The 26,085-nt window shown below is 38.9% G+C and overlaps 1 protein-coding gene across 2 annotated transcripts in view; it reads right to left on the bottom strand.

The window, feature by feature from the left end:
* Positions 1-26,085, bottom strand: part of WDR70 (WD repeat domain 70) — a 318,682-nt gene that overhangs the window by 203,960 nt on the left and 88,637 nt on the right. For both annotated transcript variants that reach the window (XM_028492854.2, XM_024119956.3), the window contains exon 8: positions 19,289-19,442. In XM_028492854.2, the coding sequence (XP_028348655.1) occupies positions 19,289-19,442 (154 nt within the window). The remainder of the gene's footprint in view (positions 1-19,288; positions 19,443-26,085) is intronic.

Raw genomic sequence — 26,085 nt, 5'->3', positions numbered from 1 at the left:
TTTTTGAGTTATGGTTTTCTCAGGGTATATGCCCAGTAGTGGGATTGCTGTCTTCCGCCCATTTTTGGATTGGGTTGTTTGGGTTTTTTGGATATTGAGCTGCATAAGCTACTTGTATATTTTGGAGATTAAAACTTTGTCAGTTGCTTCATTTGCAAATACTTTCTCCCATTCGAAGGGTTGTCTTTTCGTCTTGTTTATCGTTTCCTTTGCTGTGCAAAAGCTTTTAAGTTTCATTAGGTCACATTTGTTTATTTTTGTTTTTGCTTCCATTACTCTAGGAAGTGGGTCAAAAAGAATCTTGCTGTGATTTATGTCATAGAATGTTCTGCCTATGTTTTCCTCTAAGAGTTTGATAGTGTCTGACCTTACATTTAGGTCTTTAATTCATTTTCAGTTTATTTTTGTGTACGGTGTTAGGAAGCATTCTAATTTCATTCTTTTACATGTAGCTGTCCTGTTTTCCCAGCACCACTTATTGAAGACTCTGAATTTTCTCCTTTGTATATTCTTGCCTCCTTTGTCAAAGATAAAGTGACCCTATGTGTGTGGGTTTATCTATGGGCTTTCTATCCTGTTTCATTGATCTGTATTTCTGGTTTTGTGCCAGTACCATACTGTCTTGATTACTGTAGCTTTGTAGTATAGTCTGAAGTCAGGGAGCCTGATTCCTCTGGCTCCACAAAAACACTGCAATTAAAACACTGTGATGTTGGTATAAAAACTGACATACATACCAAATCAGTCACAGAGTATATATTTCAAACATAAACACACACACAATTCCCTCCTAGGTAGCAAAGTAAGTTACAGTGGTCTCATACTGTAAGTCAGGTTCCTATGGGGCAGAAAAGAACCTAATACTTTTTAGTATAATAATGGCAAGGCCACTTATTCTGAAAGGGTCTAGAATAAAGCTAAACTAAAAGTAGTAAAATGTGCATATTTAAATGACTTAGAAGGAAAATAACTGTAGCTCTCTGGAAAGACTGCATTGGAACTGGAGTACCCACACATGGGCCTGGAGACCCATGTCTAGTCCCAGCTGCCCACAATGCCTCAAATAGTATCTGGCCAACTCCTGACATTCTGTTCATGTTAAAAAGGTACAAATAGGGACCAGAGATCTGGAATCTCTTCCTGCAGTAGGAAAGAATGGACTGAAGAACTGCCTGGAGGGACTAGATAGGAAGTTTGAGATTCCACTTTCCTTTCCCGAGCTCAAGACTTATATATTCAACTATCAACTTGATTGACATTTCCATTTGCATGTCATAAGCATTTCAAACATAATAGGCCCAATAGGGAAATCTTGATTCTTACTGCCCACTTCATTTGCAATAAACTTCTTTCCTAGTTGCTAAAGCTACAAACGTGGAAGTAATCCTTAAAGACTCCAATAACCCCTAAACTCTCTTCTCTCTACCCACCCAGATTCAATCCACTAGCTAGTCCTGTCAGTTCAACCCAAAACACATCTCAAATCTATCCACTTTTCTCCTTTTTCACTACTACAACTCTTATTGAACCAACATTATCTCGTGTCTCTACATCAGTTATTATGTACTGCGACAGGCCTGTGACTAGTCTCTCTACTTTTACTCTTGTGTAATGTGCTCCACAAAGCAATTAATAAAATAGAGACACAAATTTAGAGGACAAACATATGGGCACCAAGGGGGGAAAGTGGGAGGGGGCCGGGGATGAATGGGGAGATTGGGATTGACATATACACACTAATATGTATAAAATAGATAACTAATAACCTGCTGTACAAAAAAAATAAAATAAAATACAAAAAAGTAAAAAAAAAATAAAGTTTAGGTAACCCCCCCCCACAAAAAAAAAGGAATCAATATCGTCCTTTAAAAATATACTTCTAAAAACGCCACTGCTTTTTATCCTCCACTGGCTTTCCAACATCTTTCCACAGTGTACAAAAGCTTATATCTTCCAGCTCCTGCTTTGTTTACAACCTCCCTAACTTTGTGCTCCTTCTTGCCCAGAATGCACACACCTCCCTGGTCTTCTTTCATTTTCTCCCATACATGTGACTCTTTCCCCACATCGAGGCCTTTACACATGCTTTTCCATCTGCTGGAAAGCTCTTTTTCCACTTTTACGTGACTGGCTTCTTCTCACTCTTTCAATTTCAGCTTACATGCCACTTATTCAAATGAGTATTGCCTGGCCCTCTATCTAAGTGAATATGGCCGATTCCGTTCTTCTCTACCAGAGTACCTGTCCATTTCCTTGATAATAGTCACCATAATTCGTAATGCTATATCTATTAACTTCTTATTTGATTCTTGACCCTGTGTTAATGTTTTACATATTCATAAATAAACAAATAAGGACGGGAAAATACCTAAAACAATATAAACTGAAACAAATGAACCCTACTGTATTTCAAATGAATAGCAAATACACTGAAAGAAAAAACAGCAGGTAATAACCCAAGTAACTATACACCCTGTAGTGGGTTGAACGGTGGCCCCCCTCAAAAATTATGTCCACGTCCTGATCAGTGGAACCTGTGAATAGACCTTATTTGGAAAAAGAATATTTTCAGATATAATTAAGCATCTCAAGATAAGGTCACTCTGAATTATCTGGGTCAGCCCTAAATTTGATAACAAGTATCTTCAAGTATCCTTATAAGAGACAGAAGAGGAGAAGACACAAAGAGGAGAAGGCTCTGTGAAGATGGAAGCAGAGACTGGAGTTTCGCAGCCACAAGGATGCCTAGAGTCACCAGACGCTAGAAGAGGCGAGGAACGATTCCTCCAGAGCCGTTGGGGGGAGCATGGCCATGCCAATACCTTGATTTCAAACTTCTGGCCTCCAAAATTGTGGAAGAAAAAATTTCCGTGGTTTTAAGCTACCAGGTGTGTGGTAATCTGTTACAGTAGTCCTAGGAAACTACTAATATATACTCCCAGTCTAAAGACCAAAAGAACGGTAAATAAATACTGCATTCCAGTTAACATGTCTGCGTCTTTTTTTGCAATGGTATGCGTTAACAATTCGGAAACGGCTTTCAATACAATGAAGATTTAAGCAATATTTGAGGAAATATGTTGAAGATAATGGGAGTCGAGTTTCTCACTGTTGGAGAAGGGAGTTACTAAAGTGGAAAAGGGGAAGACTAGAACGAACTTTGGGGTGTTTGACTGAAACTGGGGATATCAATATGAACTAATGGTTTTTAATAGGTAGATGTAAATTTAAGGGTAAATGTACATTTGTAAATTATTCTCTAGCTTTATATGCTGCAAATGTCTAGAAACAATGACACCTCAGCAAACATAGCACAGATATCCTGGTTTCTAAATATCATTCTCCACTAAAGGAACCAGGGCTCCTTGGAGAAATGATTGTTTTGGCGGCTGAGGTAGGAAAAGTACAAGATGAACACAGAATATTTGGTTATGCTAAAAAAATAAGAAAGTGTTGCAAAAATGACAGGGATATGCTAAAAAGATAAAACGCAGGTTGGAGAGGCTTCCACCAGTTAAACCTGGGACAATTAGGGCATCAAAATAAATAAAGTAATGGATTATAAACCATTGACTAAAATAAGAACCCTTGAATGCATATTAATATAATAAAGAAATAAATGAGAAAGCTCTTCCTTACAGAATACTAATAAATATAAGATAAATTATAGAGTTAGAAAAATCATCAGTTTGCAGTCATGACAGTAATACCTGATTCAGACAAGAACCATCAATGGATGCTAAAACTAATGGAGGAAAGTCTGATAATACACAGGGTAATTGCATGGTCTCAAAATCTCCCTGCAAATGGCTTAATAATGACAAAGAGATAATCGTAACTTTATAGTGAAGAAGAAATCTGGTAGGCTCCATCTTAACAAGTGATCCAAGTTTACATCATCAATACTGGGATGCAACTGACATCATGACTTTCTGATATGAGGAAGTAAGGAGGGTACAGTATCATTTGTGGGTCAGTCTTTCTAGAAATGCATACCCTGACTCTAATTATGAGAAAAAACAGGCAAAATCAAATTCTACATTTTACAAAATAACTGGCTTACAGTCTTCAAAAATATCAAAGTAACAAAACAGGGCGGGGGGGGTGGTGGGCAGAGGAACTATTCCGAAATAAAGGAGACAAAAAGTCATGATGATTGAACTGGTGAGAAAATAATTAGGAACAAGATCATTAAGATAACTGATGAAACTATGGACTATGGATTAGATAACAGTATTTTATCAACATTAAATTCACGGTTATATAAAAAATGTAATGTTATTAGGAACACCACACTAAAGAATTTAAGAGCAAAGGAACATGATGTTTGCAACTTGTTTTCAAAAGCTGGGGGAAATTAAACACACATACATAATTTTTATGTATGTGCATATACATACGTGTGTGAGTGTCTGGGGGGTGTATAAGTGAGGTGGGAGGAAAGGAGGGAGAGGGGAGGAAGAGTGTATATTAGTTGAGGGAGGAAGGGAGGAAGAGATGAGGGGGAGATAAAGCAATGGGGTGAAATGTTAGCAATTGGTAAATCTGAAAAAGGGGTATAAAGAAGCTGTGTACTGATTTTACAACTTTTCTGTAAATTTGAAATTACATGAAAATAAATACTTTAAAAAATATATTCTGGCTTCTCTGTGAAGAAAAGTCTGCTGCAAAAACAAAAGAGGAGGGCTTCCCTGGCGGCACAGTGGTTAAGAATCTGCCTGCCAATGCAAGGGACACAGGTTCGAGCCCTGGCCCAGGAAGATCCCACATGCCGCGGAGCAACTAAGTCCGTGTGCCACAACTTCTGAGCCTGTGCTCAAGAGCCCGCAAGCCACAACTACTGAAGCCTGCGTGCCTAGAGCCTGTACTCCGCAACAAGAGAAGCCACGACAATGAGGAGCCCGCGTACCACGACGAAGAGTAGCCCCCTCTCGCCGCAACTGGAGAAAGCCCGTGCGCAGCAACAAAGACCCAACACAGCCAAAAATAAAAACAAACAAACAAATAAATAAAATTTAAAAAAAAAAGAGGAATTAAGAGAGTCAACTGGGAAGATATTGATGTGATTCATGTGAAAATTGACAGTGGCCTGGACTAGGGAACAGCAAGAAAGTGTTCAGAAGTCAGAAGATTTGGGATACATTTTAAAGACAGAGACAATAGGCTTCCCTAAAGAATTGGATCTGGGCTATGATAACAGATGAAGCCAATGCCTGTGATCTAAGCAGCTGTGTGAATGGGGTTACTGTATAAATACATGTCATTCTTTCTGGCCATGGAGAACATGAACCTCATTCTGCGTTTAGGGAATTCGCCCCAAAAATGACTCTTCGTAGAAGACAGAGGCTACCTCTCATAGAGAAGCAAAAAGTCAGATGCCAACTTTGCCAGCCTCCCTTACAGATACGACACAGGAAATGCAATTGAGCTCCAGCCACGACATTCATTTTGAGCTGTGACTCAAAGACAATGAGGATACCCTCTTTCTATCTCAGTCCATTCAGGCTGCTACAACAAAAATACCATAAACTGAGTGGCTTGTAAACAACAAACATTTATTTCTCATAGTGCTGGAGGCTGGGAAGTTCAAGATCAAGGCAGTTTTAGTGTCCGAACTTCCTAATTCACAGGTGCGGTCTTTCCGCTATAACCTCACATGGTGAAGGGGAAAGAGAAGTTTCTCTGTCCACTTTCATAAGGGCACTAAACCCATTCAGGAGAGTCCTGCCTTCATGACCTAATCACCACCTAAAGGCACCACCTCCTAGTAACATCACGTTGGGGTTAGGATTTCAACATATGAACTTGGGGGAGACACAACATTCAGATCTGAGGACTCTCCTTAAGGGCACCAGTACTGCATCTCCTGCAAGACAGAGTTCCCTGCTCTTCAGTAGCAGTGGTATAAGCTGTGACATTCAATGTCTGGCAGAGACCATAACGATTTTATCAGCAAACCAGGTTGGTAGCATGGTTTGGGGGCATTGTTCCTGCATTTCACATCAGGTGTCATTCACCCCTTCTAGCATTCTCATTACACATAAATCAAGTAGAGTAAGCTTCTGCTGCAAGAACAGGTACTGAAATCCTCGCTCATAATTTTTATCAGGGAACTGCAGTGAATTAAAATATATTTTGCAGGAGGTTCCAGTTTCACTCCAGATGGAACATACACATTCCATCCTATCACTCCATCTGATTACAAAAAGTTCTGAACAAAATTTTAAAAGTTACTGCCAGAAGACACTGAATAGTAGATAAGATCAAGCAAAAAGGATATAGAACCCAGGTCCCAAGGAGCAGTGAGGTGATGAGTTTCCTGGGGATGTTTTTTGCCTTCTCACTTTCCGCCATAGGCTCCGGGGCAGCCCACATTGACAACTGAGAGCAAGAGCAGATAGACGGGATTCCGAGAAAAGGCTACAATCTCCAGAGAGTAGGGGTGGTGGGTAGGGAGAGTAGTGAAGGACCTGGGAGACAAAGCTCTTGTGAACTGACCTACCCTATGCCAGGCAAGCACAAGGAACAAAGCTGCCGGTCTCCCCTCAGTGCTGGTACCAGAAATGGAAGTAGCCTTTACAGGCCAAAGAACTACTGACTGCCTCCTTTTCACACCAAGCAAGCAGTGGCTCTGAGGTGGCACTTCTCATCCTCCCAACCAGCTGCAGTGGCCCTGTGAGGCGATTACAGCAGATGACTGCCAGCAACAAAACAGTAACTGCCCTCTCCCTGGTGACAGGAGAAGCCCTTCGGGGAGGATATCTATTGGCTCTCCTGACCCTACACCAGGGAAAGGCCAGCAACAAAGAGGCACGGCGTCTCCTCCATTGACCCAAAAGCAGAAAGGACAGCAACCTCAATGGGGTAGAACACTTTCGATGTTCCATGCCCTCTACTAGGCCAACATTAGCAACAAAGTAAGCCTAAGCCTTCCAACCATACAGTAGCATTTGTAGGACAGAAACCTTCTGATACTCTACGCTTTACACTGGGATAATGCCAACACAGACTAGCAGCACTCTCTTTTCCCACCAACTCATAGAAGCAGCTGCTGAGGGGGAGGTAAAACTTGATTTCCCCATCCCATTCCAGCTTTGCCCAGAGGCATACCCAGTTATAGGAACTGCTACATAGCACAAAAAGAGTAAGTCTCTGGTTTTCCAGCAAGTACACCAGAACAGAAAACTTCTGAAAACAGAGGGTAAAGGGAAAATTATGGGCTTAAGGAATAAGAAAGCTAGAGAAAAATATCATCTAAATCTGTACAAAAAGTCCTGAGCTCACTCCTGAGGTACATATATGTAAAACCTGTCAGAATCAACTGAAGAAAAGCACTGAGATCTCAAGATGGTGCAGACTACCATCAAGGTTCCACACAGACTCCTGGGTAACACACACATAAGACAAACCAGAATAGCATACAGAAGCATAAAGCCTTTGGAAATTAAACCAATACCGGAAGTAAAAACAGCTCACAGAAGTCAGGTCAGGACATACAGTCTAAAACTAATCAGATTGACTGTCAGCTAAAAAGAAACCACAGATTCACATAAGTAAAAAAACCTCTAGCATTCTCCAGAAGTTTTAGACAGGAGTCAGAATCTCATAACACAGTATTCAAAGTGTCAAGGATACGATCCAAAATTTAACATACAAAGAACCAGGAAAATCTAACCAGCTCTCAAGAAATAAGACAAAAGATGTCAACCACAAGATGACCCAAATGTTAGAATTCTCAGAAAATTACTTTTAATCAGTGTTTACAATCATGATACAAAAAGGGAAAGCAAACACTTTTGAAACAAATGCAAAGATAGACATGGCTCAGCAAAGAAAAACAGACTAATTTTTTTAAATGGTTGTACTGAAAAATACAATAATGGAAATTAAAAATTCACTGGAGGGGCCCAATAGTAGAATGGATACATCAGAGGACAGAGTCAGTGAACTTGAAGACAGGTCAATAGAAATAATTCAATCTAAACCGTAGGAAGAAAAAAGAATAGGGAAAAAATGAGCAGAGACAATAATATTAGACAATATCAAAAGATTTAGTATTCATGTTATATAAGATTCAGAAAGAGGATAGGTGCAAAATATTTTTGAAGAAATAATGGCTAAAAATTTCCCCAAAGTGGTGAAAAATGTAAACTTACAGATCTAAGAACCTAAGTGAATGCCAAACAAAATGAACTGAAAACAAAAAACAAACTAATGAAAGCCAGAAGACAGTGGAACAACACTTTTAAAGTACTGAGAGAAAAATACTGTCAAGTTAAATGTACAGAAAATGTACTTCAGAAGTGAAGGTGAAATAAAGACATTCTAAGATGAAAGAAAACTAAGAGAACTAATTCACATGGAAAATAAAAGAATAACAAAAAATTTCAAGGCTCATTTTATTATTTCAAGAATATTTATTATTTTATTATTATTATTTTATTATTTCAAAAAATATTAATTTAAGAATAATCATGAGGACCTTCCTGGTGGTGCAGTGGTTAAGAATCCTCCTGCCAACGCAGGGGACATGGGTTCGAGCCCTGGCCCGGGAAGATCCCACATGCCACAAAGCAACTAAGCCCATGCGCCACAACTACTGAGCCTGTGCTCTAGAGCCTGCGAGCCACAACTACTGAGCCCACATGCCACAACTACTGAAGCTTGCGTGCCTAGAGCCCGTGCTCTGCAACCAGAGAAGCCACTGCAATGAGAAGCCCGCGCACCGCAATGAAGAGCAGCCCCCCACTTGCCACAACTAGAGAAAGGCTGCACGCAGCAATGAAGACCCAATGCAGCCAAAAATAAATTAATTTTAAAAAATAATTAAGAATCCGCCTGCCGATGCAGGGGGCACGGGTTCAATCCCTGGTCCAGGAAGATCCCACATGCCGTGGAGCAACTAAGCCCGTGCACCACAACTACTGAGCCTGCGCTCTAGAGCCCATGAGCCACAACTACTGAGCCCACATGCCACAACTACTGAAGCCTGCGCTTCAGAGTCCGTGCTCCACAACAAGAGAAGCCACCACAATGAGAGGCCTGCACACTGCAACTAGAGAAAGGCTGCACGCAGCAATGAAGACCCAATGCAGCCAAAAATAAATTAATTTTAAAAAATAATCATGAAAAGAAGGAACAAAGTTAAAGGATTCACACTTTCCAATTTCAAAATTATCTACATGTCAATGTTAATAGCAGCTTTATTCATAAAGCTTTGTAGGTAAAACATGTTTTGCCAATGGAACAGATGTGCAGTGAGAGGGAAAGGGGGAAAGTAAAGAAGACGTTTCAAGGAGAAAATAATCAACTGTGTCAAACACTGCTGAGAGTTACAGTATTATGAGAACTGACCACCAGATATGAATGGCATGATGGGTGGGTGCCATGAACAGATAAGTGAGTTAGGTCCCCCTCAATTCTGTGCACCTAAGGTACTAAAAGACAGTAATTAAACTGGCTCATAGAGTAAAATCATAGGACTGTCAGGGATCCCATTAAGCTCTTTCCGAAATAGAAATTTGCCAGTCTTTGCTTATTTAAGAAAAAAAAAAGAATTTCTAATACCAAGAAGTAAATAGGTACCTGATGTAGTTTCACCCTATTAATTATCTGCCTCTGGGAAAACAGCTCATGATTTGCAACAGAAGGAACACCCCAATAACCCCAAGATATGCCCTACCTTCAAGGACTTAGATCCTAAACTGCCTTGGCTTCCTCAATCTTGCACACTACTCCACACCTTGATTCTCCCTCTCTGCTTAGCTCAGCTCCACCTCCACTGACATCTCTGCCTGGCCTCTTAATCTAATGTGGAGCCTGCTTACCTCCCAGTCAGTTCCTAGTTTACCATCTTCCTCTCGCACTCCCAGACTCAGGGATTCACCCATTCTCAGCACAATGGGTGCTGTTCAGTCCAGTTCTTAGAATCCACTTCCTATGCTTGGACATAACAACAACCCCAAAACTGACCCAGCCCATACAGGTCTTGAAGGCAGGCTCCAGAAAACAGGTCATCTACCAATATCTGTTGATTAGAGTTGAAATAGCATCTTGAAATATAAAGGATAGTTCTAAGAGGACCAAAAGAAGATGATCCCTATTACATAGAACAGTATGATAAAATGTGGTCACCTTAGTTGTTGAATACACAGAATATGAACACAAATAGTAAGTTAAACTGAAGAAATCTAAAAGACTATGAATGTTTTTTCTTGTTTGTAAAGACAAGAGTATGACAAAGGCAATGGGAATGTTAAGTACCCTTGTGTTAAAACAGTGACGAAAATTAGTCATAACAAAAAATGAAGTTCAACTAAGGATTCTTAAATGGAACTAAACAGATTCAGTACCACAGCTAACATTAGTGGAAAAATTTTTAAGTGACACCTATTAAAGAAGAGTCAGTAACTAAAAGACTTTTTCATCAAATAAACTAGGTTTTCGCTCTTTCTCCTTTATCTAAACATAGGCAGGCACCCCTGGAAAAACAATTTTTTTCCCTCCTTTATTTAACAGTCTTAACTGGAAAGAGCCTAGTAGAAAGAATGAAACATCTATTTGTTTCTTATAATACGCTAAACTTTGCATACAGAGAGGACATTATCAAACCATGACGACTATTGGTTTCCTCTAACACACACGCACGCACACACACACAAACACACACAGAGGTGTGCTGATCAATACTTGTCAGTCCATACCCCTGTGGCAGCCTCATGACAAAAGCTGTAAAATAGCTGCCTCGCCGCAGCGCCATTTGTAGTCACTGAATGAAGTGAGGCTCTGTGACCCACAAAAATGAAAGTACCCATGGTCTTTGGCATGGTGAGCTAACTAACAGAAGCAACTCCTATGAAGAGATGAAGTGCATCAGGGAATATACCTTGAGCTTTAATCCAAAAGTTCTTCTTAACCAAAGTCTATTCATGGGCTTTCAGGAATCACCAAACTTCCTGAAGTTGCCAGCAAGATTTTGTGTCTGTATATTTTGCTGGAGAAAACGTTCATAGCTTGATTTTGGGAGGTGGCAAACGTCTTCTCTAATGGACTACATAGTAACTATTTTAGGCTTTCTGGGCCACATGGTCTTTGAGGCAACTACCCAAACTCTACCACTGTAAGCACAAAAGCAGTCATAGACAATAGTAAATGAATGGGCATGGCTGTGTTTCAGTAAAACTTTTATTTACAAAAAACAGGTTGCAGGCTGGATTTGGACCACAGGCTATAGCCTGCTGACCCCTGTTGTAATCCATCACACTCTTAGTCATTTACTTCTAGGAATCAAGGAATCTGAAGTCCAAATCTTTCTAACTCCTGAGCAATTTTAAAATCCATTTGAAGACATCAAAGAGATCGATTCATTCTTCTTTGATCTACTCAACTCCAATGACCTCTTCTAAGATACTTCAGCAGCCCCAACTATGGCTAGCTCTGTCCACAGATGGTTCCTTTTCTGAAATCAAGAACTTTCTTTTCAACATCTTAAATTTCAACCAATCACTCAGCGTAAACCTGAGTGTCCTTTTGCTGTACTTATAATGCACAACTTTTATTATGGAATAACCCCCTCCTCATCATCATTGTACTCCATTCAAACACCTCGGGCTCATGAATAGACACTCGGGGATATCATACAAATATGCCGAATGACTATCTACAAATTTAGATTGGGTGGCCATTAATGCTCCCACAATTCTTCCAGCAATTTTCCTCTCACGCCATCAATAGCTATTCCAAGCCTTCACTGTCCTACATAAGGCCTCATCCCAACATCTCCTAACACAAAACTAGGAAATGACCCTGTGACTACATGGTGATACCTTCAACTGCCTATCTAAGGCCCACCACCTATAAACGTACCTGCACATGAGCCCATCCTTATCCCTCCATTCCCGGGGTAAATAAATTCCCTCCTCCCACTTAAAGCTAATTCCTGCTCTTATGTTTGATCTCTATCAATACCACCTCCTCAGGGACTTTCATAATTACTTAGTATGTTTGGTATTTGCAGAACCATGTTAGTTTTCTATTGCTGTGTAACAAATTACCACAAACTTAGGGGTTTAAAACAACTCCAATTTATTAGCTAACAGTTTTGGGGATCAGAAGTCCAGTCACAATCCAGAAGTCTGAATTTTCTGCTCAGGGTCTCATAGACTAAAATCAGGATGTCGGTAGGGCTTCCTTCTGGAGGCTCTGGGGAAGCATTTGTTTCCAAGTTCATTCAGGTTGCTGGCAGAATCCAACTTCTTGTGGGTGCAGGACTAAGATGCCTATTTCATTGTATCCGTCAGCTGGGGGCTGCTCTCAGCATCTAGAGGCTGTGTCCTTGCCACATGGATTCCTTCACCTTCAAAGCCAGCAAATGAAAAACCTTTCTCTTGTTGAATCTGAATTAGGCAAAGCCATGCCCCAAAATCTTTGCAAAAACAATCTCTTCCTGACATATACACACTACCATATATAAAATAGATAACTAATAAGGACCTACTATATAACACAGGGAACTCTACTCAATACTCTGTAATGGCCTATATGGGAAAAGAATCTAAAAAAGAGTGGATATATGTATATGTGCAACTGATTCACTTTGCTGTACACCTGAAACTAACACATTGTAAGTCAACTATACTCCAGTAAAAAAAAAAAAGAATAGGGGAAAAAGAAATCCCTTCTTTATCCATAGCCCTTGCTGAAACGGCTAAGAAATAACCTCTTTAAGCTTCCTAGAGGTCACCTGGTTTGTTTGAGAAAATCTGTGAGGCACATGCTTCATTTCTTGAAAGAGTCATTAGTGTGACTGAATATTCTGACCTTTTGATCTTTCTAAGGTTTTAGCAAAAGGTTGTATAGCGACACCCTAGGCTTTTTCCTCTATGCCACACTTTCAGAAGCAATTTCTTCATTTTAACATTCTTTGCCATCTGGATAGGTTCAAAATTAACTAAATCATCTAGTAGTCATTCTTTTTTAACAAGACTTCTCTCAGTTTACCTTTTTTTCTCTCATATTTTATTATAAGTAGCAAGAAGAAACCAGGCAGTGCTTTCAACATTTTGCTTGGAAATCTCCTTGGCTATAGCTATGCACCCAACTTCATCACTGAGGTTCTGTTTGCATCTTCAAAGCCTTGAACAGAGAATCCCCCTTGAGTCAAATCCCTCGAATTTTAAAATCCTTTTTTGCCAGGAAGAGCCCAATCCCTTTTAAGGGCTCATCTGATTAGGCAGGATGCACTGAAGATAATCTTCCTTTCTTAAAGACAACTGTGCCAGACAATATAACCTCATCACAGAAGTATCTCATCATAGTCATTGGTCACACCCACACTCAAGGGGAGGGGCAGGGAATCTTGGGTGCCTTCTTAGAATTCTTCCTACAAGGACTGTGTGTGTAGCAATTCTGAAATTACTTTCTATGAACTATACTATTTAAGAAATGAGAAAATATACTGGTGATGCTGGAGGCCAAGTTTCTCACTGGAGAAGTGAAATACAAATATGGAATGGGAAAAGGCTAGGAACTTGGATTAGAATTGGATATATCAGGGTGAAATCATGATTTTTTAATATATTTTGTTTATTTTTTGGTTGGTTGGTTTATCCTCCCAGCCCCAGCTCTGTCTTCTGAAATAGTCTAGAAGCATTAACACCTCAGCAGCAATGAACATATCCAGTGCCCAGATGTTGATTGTAAACAGAATTCCCTATTCAAAAGAGCCATGGAATGCTAGAGAAATCAGAACAGAAAAGTACAAGGTGAGCCAGGAACTTTTGTTGTGCCAGAATGTAAGAAAGTACCCCCCAAATGATGGAGATATGTCAAAAGGATAGAAACCAGTGTTATGGTGTTTCTATTAGATAAAAAGCTCTGGAAATATTCAGAAATTGCAAAGAAACACAATGTACTTTAAATCACTGCATTTTTTAGCGTTTATATTTGCAGTTAAAACCATCAGTTACAAATGCTTCAGGAAATAAAAATATACCTAGAATTCACAGTTTACAATATTTTACTCCTAAGAAACAATATTTACCATTAAAAGGACATGACTAAAATATTTCATCTCCAAATAATAAGGGCAATTTTCTGGAGTGGCTGGATATCAGAATAACTACATGGACTATTCAAATATAAATACAGCATTTGAAAATACCTTTTCCCCAGAATTCCTTATAAAGCTTCTAATCTCCATAACTAAAGTATACTCACAGAGAGACGGCCCACTAAAATATTCAAGAATTCTGGTGTCCCCTGAGCCTGTACCCTCCCACTTTAGCCAAGTAATTATGAAATAAATGGCACAAAACTGTTTTAATGTTGAAAAAGAAAAAGGCTGAAGGCAAAGTATGTGTCTAAGAGTTTAAAGTAATAGAGAAAAACACTCTCTGGGACTTCCTTGGCGGTCCAGTGGTTAAGACTCTGCACTTCCACTGCAGGGGGCGCAGGTTTGATCCGTGGTAGAGAACTAAGAGAACTAAGATCCCACATGCCGTAGGGCGCGGTCAAAAAAAAAGAACAGAAAAAAAGAAAAACACTCTCTGATTGGAAGTAATGTACTAACATTCTCGTTTAGAATAAATAAGTTTTAGAGGACAATACAACTACAGTTTTTAAAGCATGCTTTTGAATGGTTTAAGGGTTAATTCCTGTTTATCCTTGTCCTACTTTCCTAATGACTTAAACCTGAAGAAGTAAGTTCCCATTTTCCCAGACAATATAACCAATAAATCCCATGAACCCCAGATCAGTGACCTTCATAGTTTAAAGACACAGCAGAACCCGATTTTCAAAGGGTATCTTATAGAGAACTCCAACACATAAAAGACAAAATTGGAACTTCTCTGGCTGAAGGAGGAGGCCTGCTGCCCCTCACTCACACTCTAAGGCCTCTCATTCCACCCACTACAGGCCCTGAGGCACTGGCATACAATCCCAAGACTGCAGAACATGTAAAATGTGGCTCCAAACAATAAATGATGTAAAGGTTCCGGTGCGATCAGAAAAAATGTTTTTCAGAGGCATAAAGGAAAAAATACAGAAATTGACATCTTAATAGTGATTATATTTGGGTAGTAGAATTATGAGTATTTTTTCTTTTATTTTCCAAATTTTTAATAGTCAATAAGAATTACTGTTAGAAACCCAATAAACTATTTTTATAAGGTATAAATATAAATACTCTCCCTGTAATGCATTGTGTTGCAGTATGTAACAGAAAAAAAAATTCTGTACCACTATAGGTACACATTAAAAAGAAATATACACATACACACAAAGACACAAAGATTAGAGATAAAAATCTAACGATATAACAATTTAATAATCTAATTAGAAAGGCCTGTTTATGTTTGAAGTACATAATGTTTTATCATAATAGATCATATATATTTAATAGTTTCCTTTAATGTCCTACTTGTTGAACTTTCCAGTAAAGCCACAAGTTAATACTTACTCTTGGAATCAGAAAAGCAGCTTAGAAATTAAGAAAAAGTGTCCCATGAAATCTGCTTCTTTCAAATAATAATTCTTGCAATTCTAAAACCCATCACTTAAGCCAAAGACTACAATTAAGTTACAAGTAATGTTTCCTAAGCAAATAGTTAATTATATTTGCTTCTGGAAAATGGAGAGAGTAAATATTACCATGATTTTGAAATCAAAGTAGAGATAATATTAGACAAGATTGGGAGAGTTATAATATTTAGTTATAATATACGGTTGTTTTTTGCATATTGGTAATTAACTTAATATTTTAAATTCCTACATTTCTACATAGATTTGTTTACCCACCCTCGTCCTACTTTCCCAATAATCTTACTCCTATGTAATATATATATATATATGTTTATATAAATATATATATATTTCTGAAATAAATATATATATATATATTTCTGAAACTGCAGAAACAGCCAGATACAGAACCAACCAGATTTCTTTCTTCTTGAAATTTTCTTGGCTAAAACCTAAATCCACAAAGTCTTAGTCTTTTTATAATGTAAGAAGCCCTGAGCGGCTGAAATCATTAAGAGCTTAGAAACTGGCAAAAAACTTCTCTTCCTCATATTATTTAAGCAAAATTGTCTATGGTAACCATAAACTAAAAAAGAATAAGTTAAATAAGAGTTTTTAAAGCTTTCCTTTCCACAAACCCATTGTTTAAATAAAGTTTTAGATTCCCAAAAGCTTCAAATAAAACAGATAAAAACAGAACTATTTGACTTTAAGATAGGGAGATTGATCTGGAGCCCTATCTGCTTTATTTCCTTATCACTATCACCCTCAAAACAACATCTTTGGTGGAATCCTTAGGGCAATGATTTTAAGATGAGGGGAGAGAAACTCTAGTGGAATACGTGGGGGAAAAAAAACACTATTCAAGCCACCACTACAATATAATTGCATATAGCATTATGTTTAAATTATATTTGAATGCTGTTTGAATCATCTAACACACACTGGACACTCAATAAACAGTCAATAAACAAAAGGAAAGGCATGAGACTGTGATCCTCATTAGGATTAAGAGGCATTTCACTAGGCTTCAGCAGAGGGCAGTTTGAAACACACTGTATTAATTTATTCCAATAGCTCAACTAGAGCACCTAAAATAGATTACAGTCAATTCTCTTTACTCGCAGTAGTTATGGTCTACAAAGTTCTGCAAACACTGAATTATCAAATACAGGATTAGATTACTTCAGGTCTCTGGTCACATTTTCGTCAACCAATCAATACATAACTTTGTTTTATGTATGTTTGTGTTTAAGGACATCTTTTATTTAACAGATACAGTTGAGTCATTAACAATGAACTCATAGTCAACAGCACTATAACTCTTTCCTGAATGAAGCTTATCTAACACATGTATTTTCTCTATTAGGCACATCAAAGACTTTCTTGAACTTAGGTAACACTTGACAGGACTAGAGCAATTCAGCCCTGGGGGCCATTTTAAACAGCAAGATCACCAACAAAAAGCACAAAAATAAGAAAAATGTAGCACTAAATAGACTTCCAAAAGGACACTTGATGACAGCATGAGAACTGAAACAAGAAGGTGGAGCATCGCCTTGCTCAAAAGCTTTTTTGCCACTCTGTGCCAGATGCATGTCTGGAAAGTACCATGAAAGTGCTGTGAGTATTGATTTTGGGGTTACAAAAAAGTTTTAGCAAGTAGGTGAGCCTGCAAATACAGAAATCACAAATAATGAGGATCGAGTGTATTTTCTTAGACAATCAAATCTCATGTAAGATGTTGATTCAGGCACAACCCAAAGGTACTGGAGAGGAGGGGAAGAAAGTGAAAATCAGAATTCAAATGAAGGCTCAAAATTCTACATCAACCATATGCACTGACACTTTAACATATCTTTAAATCATTTTTATTTATGTATAGGAGAGATTTACTTAGAGAGAAATATTACAACATATAAAAACTACATAAAGTCTTAATTTCCACTCATACAGTGGTAGACTTGATATAATGCAAAATAAAAACCTTTTAGGGCTTCCCTGGTGGCGCAGTGGTTGAGAGTCCGCCTGCCGATGCAGGGGACACGCGTTTGTGCCCCTTTTTGCTATTAAAAAAATACGTTGGGCTTCCCTGGTGGCGCAGTGGTTGAGAGTCCGCCTGCCGATGCAGGGGACACGGGTTTGTGCCCCGGTCTGGGAAGATCCCACATGCCGCGGAGCGGCTGGGCCCGTGGGCCATGGCCGCTGGGCCTGCGCATCCGGAGCCTATGCTCTGCAGTGGGAAAGGCCACAACAGTGAGAGGCCGGCATACCGCAAAAAAAAAAAAAAAAAAAAAAAAAACCACCTTTTAAAATCCAGAATGCACAAAGTGCTGGACAGTGTGGTCACTAAATTAAAAATTGCATTATTGTTCTCAATCCATTACCCCTCCCTGTATCCACAACCTCTGACATGTGGTACTACAGTTCCTCTCACTAGAGACCAGATGTTACTCATGGTCATGTGATTTGCTTTGGTCAGTGGAATGTTTGTGGACATGATATGAGCAATGGCTTGAAATATGCTTTCAGAGTTGGAGTTTCCTTCTTGTATTTCTGCCATCACCATAAGAAAAACATGCCCTCAGGTAGTCTATTGGTACAAGGAGGAACAGAGTCACATGAAACAAGCCTACACTCTATCTGCAGCTTGGAGCCAAGCCCAGGCAAGAGCAGCCAACCCATATATATGTTAGCAATTATAAATAAGCCATTAAGTTTCATAGCATTATTGGGACTACAGTTAATTGATATTTAATATACATTAATTTTAAAATATCATTATACCACTAAAATCCTTTACATAAAAAGATTGATGAGACCCTCTTTCATTCTTGTCCTAAAGCCTAGTACATAGTAGGTTTGTGGTAGACTGTATTTCAAAAGACGGCTGCACTCATATCTCCCAACCCCCATGATACTTTACAATGTGATCTTGCCATTCACCCACCAAATGGTGAAGTCCATCTCCTCTCTCCCTGAATTTGGGTTGGTCCTATGATGCTGTGTAAGACTCAACACCAGACCTTAAGGAATCTGAAGTCCCCATGTTCATCCTTCATGGAACCTAGTCACCAAGCAGCAAGTCAAACCACACTAAGTGTCTACCACACTGTGAGAAAGCCCAAACTAGACACGTGGAAGGAGAAAGGGGGCAGGGTTGAGGGAGAGAACGTGTGTGTGTGTGTGTGTGTATGAGAGAGAGAGAGAGAGAGAGAGAGAGAGAGAGAGAGAGAGAGAGAAGGGGCAGGGGAAAGAGGAAGAGAAAAAGAAATCCCACTGGTGAGAGCACCAGCTGTAAACCATCAGAGTGAGGCCATTTTGGACTTTACAACTATCCTAGTGTCCCAGCTGACACTATGAAGCAGAAGAACTTCCTGGTCAATGCACAAAATTGCAAGAAATAATAAATTATTTTTATTTATTTTTATTTATTTATTTTTTTTTTTTTTTTTTTTGCGGTACGCAGGCCTCTCACTGTTGTGGCCTCTCCCACTGCGGAGCACAGGCTCCGGACGCGCAGGCTCAGCGGCCATGGCTCACGGGCCCAGCCGCTCTGCCGCATGTGGGATCTTCCCGGACCGGGGCACGAACCCGCGTCCCCTGCATCGGCAGGTGGACTCTCAACCACTGCACCACCAGGGAAGCCCCATAAATTATTTTTAAGACATTAACTTTTGGGGTAAATTATGGCAGCACCAACAAGTTGTTAGTAAATGTGTACCGAATTAATTAAATTCACTAAAATATTCTGTGTCATACTTACCTTGGTGTTGGCCATATCTACAATATACTGGTCTCCCTTTATACACTCCATTACTTCAAAACCATCTCTGTCAATCACTTTGGCCTGAGAGCTTCCAGATACAACAAGAATCATGTCTCCTGTGTTACTGTACTGTAATGACTTGATCTGATGGCTATGAAAAAAAAACAAAGACAGGCTGGTAAGACACTGAGCATGTTTATACTTTCACTTATTAAGCACTGTCAGAAAAACAGTCACACAACTCCACAAATTGTAAATTCTACAAAATCAGGAACATCGACCTGAAATGGGCCCTCAACACCAGTGCCTACCCTGTGAAGCTCTCCTCCCACTCTCCATAGCAATCTATTAAAATCTTCTCTACTCGCTTTAAATCTTCAACCCAAACAACTCCCCCTCTGTAGCTGTTGATTCTTCCTGCTCTTTCCCAGAAGAAACATATAAGAACTGCTTCAACGTCCTCTGATTACTGTTATAAATGTATCTGCTTCTGAACGTCTCTCTTGCTTCTTCCGTTTGATTACAACGGTGAAAATGAACCTCTTCCTGCCCCAGGCATATCTACTACCTATATTCTGGATCCCACCCCTTTCCAGTCTCCTCAGTAACTTCTGACTACTCTCCCTCTCTCTCCTCCCCATCACAGCTAAGCGATCTAAGCAAGTTTTCATCTCCCTCCTTATTTCTCTAGCACCATAGTATCCTTTCCACCCTTAACACCCCCACTGAAAGTGATCTTGCCATTGTGGCTGTAGTGAATGCTACGATGTGCCACCCAGATCAATCCTTTCAGGACTGAAGTACTCATTCCCCCAAGCTTCCAGGATTTGGCCTGCTGGTGGCTTACAACTAAACTAAACCCTCAGGAATTTCCCTGAGTCGCAGAGAACTCCCTCATCCAAGGTTATGTTACCATCCCAAAGCATTCCACAGTCAATAACTGGTCAATGTGCAGTAAAATAGTCAAGCCCTCTGTTTCAATCGGGAATATCTCAGAAGGGTTATTCCAGCTTCAGATCTCCCTGTGGGAATCAGCTGAGGCTGCTGTTGCAACTACCTGGCAATTCAGTTCCTCCATCTTCCTAATGCTGTTTCCCTGCACCTTCTCTCCTAGGGGCTGATCCCAGAAGCACTCCTCAACAAACCTCCTACATGAAAATCCTGAAGCTTCAAAATGTTTTGGGGTGAACCTAACCTGAGAGACTTGGTAGCAAAAGTAGACCTATGAAGTCCACTCCAGTGGTGTCAGTCACTGACTGGTTAGCAATGAGGACCCCATCTCTGGTGGTACATAGTCCCTGATAAGCTGCAGCAGCGCAAATGCAACTGCTAAAACTGTTGGTCAAAGGGAAGGCACTGGCTGGTGCAATACTTCAGGCATTTGAGAGGTACAGGAAAAGAAGTAATTGAAAGGACTATGGAACTGGGTAGATATTGCTAGGGGCAGTCAGCGCAAAAAAGAAAGACAATGAAAGGTTGAGGATGATTAATCACCAATTAAAGACTACAGACTGAAAACCGGAGGGCCCATTTAGCAGCATATAAAGACAGGGTTATTGCTCTCTGTCAGGTAAGCGCTATGCAGTCACTGATCCCGTAAAGCAGGTGTTTCTACTTCTATTAGGAAGGAAGACCAAAAGCAGTTGACATTCATATGTAAATCAACAGCAGCATACATTTACATGCTTGAACCAGGGGTATGTTAATTTTCTAATCCTTTGTCTTAAAATAGTCCCAAGGGACCTGGATCACCTGGACAATCCAAAGAAATTCATGCTGGTCCATGATCTCCATGACAGCATGTTAACTATATGAGGTGAGCAAAATGTCTAAACTACCTTGGTTAGAAACACTCTCTCCAGGAGATGAGAGATAAAACCTAGAAAAGATCAGGAGACTGAGAAAAGGAGGTGTGGGGAAGATCCACATAGACAGACATATGAAAGTGGACATCAAAAATGAAGCTCTTTGTATCACATGGTAACCCTAGAGAGCATCAACCTTAAAACAGGCAATGAGGGCTTCCCTGGTGGTGCAGTGGTTGAGAATCTGCCTGCCGATGCAGGGGACGCGGGTTCGTGCCCCGGTCCGGGAAGATACCACATGCCGCGGAGCGGCTAGGCCCATGAGCCATGGCCGCTGAGCCTGCGCATCCGGAGCCTGTGCTCCGCAACGAGAGAGGCCACAACAGTGAGAGGCCCGCGTACCGCAAACAAAAAAAACAAACAAAAAAAAAGGCAATGAACAAGCATGCAGACAAAGTTAGTTGGCCGTTTCAGTTGACATTAGCTAGCTTTTGTCATCGTCCACTCCAGTCTTAATGCAACAGGCTCATAAATGAAACAGCGGTGCTAGCAGGGATGAAAGTTATGCATGGGAATGACAACAACTCTCCAAAGTTGACCTAACTATTGCTGAAGGTCAAACCTGCCAGTAACAGAGGCCTATGGTTAAGACCCCCTCCCAAAATCAATACTAAGTTAATAAATATGTAAAATACATAATATGAAAGACTGTGATAAGTGTACAGGGAAAAACAGAATGGGGAAGGCAGGTACCAAGGGGGCAGGAATAAATATTTTAAGTGGAGTGGTCAGGAAGTAAGTGACTGAATAGTTTATCAGGTAACTGAGGTAGCAGGTTATGGAGATATTTTCAGGATGAGTGTTCCAAGAAGAGGGAACAGTTACTAGAAAGGACCTGCAGCAAGAGAATACTTGGTATGTTCCCAATATAGCTGTAGAATGAGCAAAAAGAACAGGAGTTGGAGATAAGGTCAGAATGCAGCCAGTGGGGTGGTGCAGATCATGGAGGGCCAGGTAAGGCATCAAAAGGACATTGGTTTTACTCTCTCTAGAAGAAATGAGAGGAAACCCACTAGAGCATTTTGACCTGAGAAATGACACAATCTACCTATTCTGTACAGAACCACTTTTTTGGCCTGGACTATTTTATAGTCTGAAGTCTATGGAGCCCTTCTTAGCATGTTTTTAAACACATTAAAAAAAAACACACTAGAGCCTGTGCTCCGCAACGGGAGAGACCACGACAGTGAGAGGCCCGCGTACCGCAAAAAAATATATATATATATATTTTTTTTTTAAATTTGTGACATAATATGGAGTTTCTACACTAATGTATCAAGTAACTAGGCCTAGAGGCAGGTCTGATAACTTCTGTAATTTCAAAGCAGTGATGATCATAAACAATATATCTTTCAATATACCTGTAACAATGGTAATGTGATATGAAAGCATCTGAAATTTGCAGGTACACCTGTGACTTTGTTGCCTACTTTCATAATTAAAAGAAATGCTAAATTTCAGTTAGAAGTTAGTGAAAGGAAAGAAATTTTTATCCAGGTTCACAGAAATTGGGAGAACCAGATATTGAACTCATGAGCCATAGAATTTTGTATAACTATAATTAAGAAATTAAGTGACATGGTAGAGATCTTATATATAGAACTGAAAATCACAAAAAGAAATATGAAGAAATTCTAGAATGAAAAATACATAACTGAAATTTAGAACTAATAGATGGGTTTAATAGCAGAGAATTAACATTTAAAAGATCATTTTTAGATTGAAGCATGGTGAGAAAAAATGGAAAATGCAGAAAAAAAACATAAGATACACATAAGATATGGTAAAAAAGGTCTCATACTGGAATTGCAGAATGGAAGGAGTGAGAAGCAAAATGTGCAGAGGTGACTGTCAAAATTTGAAAAATGATAAAAGACACTAAACCAGAGATTCAGTAAGTATTATAAACACCAGTAGGATAGCAGAAAACCACACCAGGCATATCATAGTAAAACTGCTGAAAACTTAAAGACAAAAGTAAAACGTTTAAAACAGCCAGAGTGGGGGAAAAAAATTCCTTCAAAAGGGTAAAAATAAAACTAACGAAAGACTTTTGCAAAGAAGCAACAAAAGTCAGAGGACAACGCAATGATATCTTCAAAGTTTTGAATAAAAATAACTGCCTAGATGGAATTATAGGATCACTAAAAATAAAGACAAAATAATTTCCCGAAAAACAGAAGCCAAAAGAGTTTGTCAACAGCTGACTATACTAATGGAAACAGCCCTCAGGAAGAAAGAAAATGACCCCAGATAAAAGCATACAGTGAGAGTATGGTATGAAAAATAACAGAAAGGGAGGATATATAAGTAAATCTCAATGACTACTGACTTCATAAAACAACAATATATCTGATGGGATTTAAAATGTATACACACACACATACCCATATATAAAACTGAAATACATGAAAAGAACTGCAAAAGTGTAGGAGAGGATAAATGTAGTTACATACGGTAAATGTTCTAAAGTCTTTGTATTGACTGGGAAGGGGTAAAAGTACTAATTTTTAATAAAATTTCAGTCTGTTATTAGAATATATGATGTAATCTTTAGGGTAACCACTAAAGGAACAGTAAAAGACACTAACAAGCCAACTGAGAGGAGAATATATAGTATTAAAAAATTAATGCAGGGACTTTCCTGGTGGTGCAGTGGTTGGGAGTCCACCTGCCAATGCAGAGGACGTGGATTCGAGCCCTTGTCCAGGAAGATCCCACATGCTGCGGAGCAACTAAGCCTGTGCGCCCCAACTACCGAGCCTGTGCTCTAGAGCCTGCGAGCCACAACTACTGAAGCTTGCACGCCTAGAGCCCGAGCTCTGCGACAAGAGAAGCCACCGCAATAAGAAGCCCACTCAACGTAATTAAAGAAAGCCCCCGCACAGCAACAAAGGCCCAACGCAGCCATAAATTAATTAATTAATTAATTAATTAATTAATTAAAATTTTAATGCAAAGGAAAGGACAGTAAATGGGAAATCAAACAGGCTGGACAAATAGAAAATAATGAATGAGATGGATGACTTATGCTCAAACTTACCAGCAATAACATTAAATATAATTAAGTATTACAATTAAAAGGCAAAGTTTGTAAGAATGATTAAAAAATAAGCTTTCACTTAAAAGAGACACTTCATACAGAGAGGAAAGTGTGAAAGCAAAAGGATGTAAAAACATAATTCACAAATACCGACTAAAAGAAAGCTGGTATATCTTACTAATATCAGGCAGAGTAGACTTTAAAGCAAAGAACGTTAATGAAGGTAAAAAGGACATTTCATAATGCCATTTGCAGCAACATGGATGGACCTAGAGATTATCATACTAAGTGAAGTAAGTCAAAGACAAATCCCATATGATATCACTTACATGTGGAATCTAAAATACAACACAAATCAACGTATCTATGAAACAAAAAGAGACTCACAGACATAGAGAACAGACTTGTGGTTGCCAAGGGGGAAGTGGAGTAGGGGAGGGAAGGAATGGGAGTTTGAGATTAGCAGAGGCAAACTACCATATATAGGATGGATAAACAAAAGTTTCTTATCAGGTTTTGGTATCAAGGTATTTCTGTTCTCATGAAAAAAACTGGAAATCATTCCTACATTTTCTGTTCTCTGGAGATCTTTGGATATAATTTACTATTTTTTCTAGCTTTCTGAAATGGATGTTTAGATCATTAAAATGTTTTTTTTGGTAATATATGCATTTAAGTGTGTAAATTTTCTTCTAAATATGGCTTCGGCTGCATGTCACAAGTTCTAATCAATTGTCTTTTCATTATCACCCAATTAAAAATACTTTCTAATTTCTCTTGTGTTTTCTTCTTTGACCTAGGGATTATCTACTTAATTATTGCTTAATTTTCAAACATTTGGTGGTTTTCAAATTATTTTTTAGAATTGCTTTCTCACTTAATTCCACTAGGATTAGAGAACATTTAGACTTTGGGCATTTATTGAGACTTGATTTACAGACCAGTATATGTCAATTTTAAAAGCATTATTTATATGCCTGAATGTATTTTGGAACAACATATGTAAATTAGTCATTTATTAATTATGTTGTTCAAATCTTCTATTTCCTTACTGATTTTTTTTTTTTTTTTGCAATATCAGTTACTGGGAAAGTCACACTCCCAGTATGACTGTGGATTTGCCTGTTTCTTCCTTTAGTTTTGTTGGTTTTTGCTTTATATATTTGGAGGTATATCATTATGTGCAAGTACATTTAAAACATCTTCTTGGTGGACTGCACCTTTTATCATTATAAAATGTCCTTTGTTTTTAGATTTTATTGAAGTATAGTTGATTTACAATGTTGTGTTAATTTATTCTGTACAGCAAAGTGACTCAGCTACACATATATATATTCTTTTTCATATCCTTTTCCATTATGGTTTGTCACAGGATATTCAATATAGTTCCCTGTGCTATACAATAGCCAATACCTCTTAGGAACACAAATACAAAAAAAGTTCTAAACAAAATACTAGCAAATTGAATCCAGCAATATGTAAATACATCAAAATCAAGTAAGAGTTATTTAGGGAAGGCAATATGGGTTTAACATCCGGTCGATTCATGTGATTTTCTATAATTACAGAATATAGTAGGAAAAATAATTCAAGTATTTCATAAACCTTATTAAAAGACATTATTAAGAATATGAATGGGCCAAGTCAAAGATTGGGAGAAAATATTCATGACATCTATCTGACAAAGGATTCCTATCTAATATATGTAAAGAACTCCTAAAGTACAACAATTAAAAAAAAATGACCAACAACCCACTAAAAAGCATGCAAAAGGAATAGACACTTCACAAAATATATGCAAATGTCCTATGTAAACATTAAAAAATATGGCCAATTACCAGACAGTGTAGGGGACCACAGTTAGGAGGAACAAGCCCATGAGACTA

Source organism: Physeter macrocephalus, chromosome 8, assembly GCF_002837175.3.
Source record: "Physeter macrocephalus isolate SW-GA chromosome 8, ASM283717v5, whole genome shotgun sequence".
NCBI classification, from domain to species: Eukaryota; Metazoa; Chordata; class Mammalia; order Artiodactyla; family Physeteridae; genus Physeter; species Physeter macrocephalus.
Note: the sequence above shows the minus strand (reverse complement) of the source record. Positions and strands in the feature narration are given on the sequence as shown.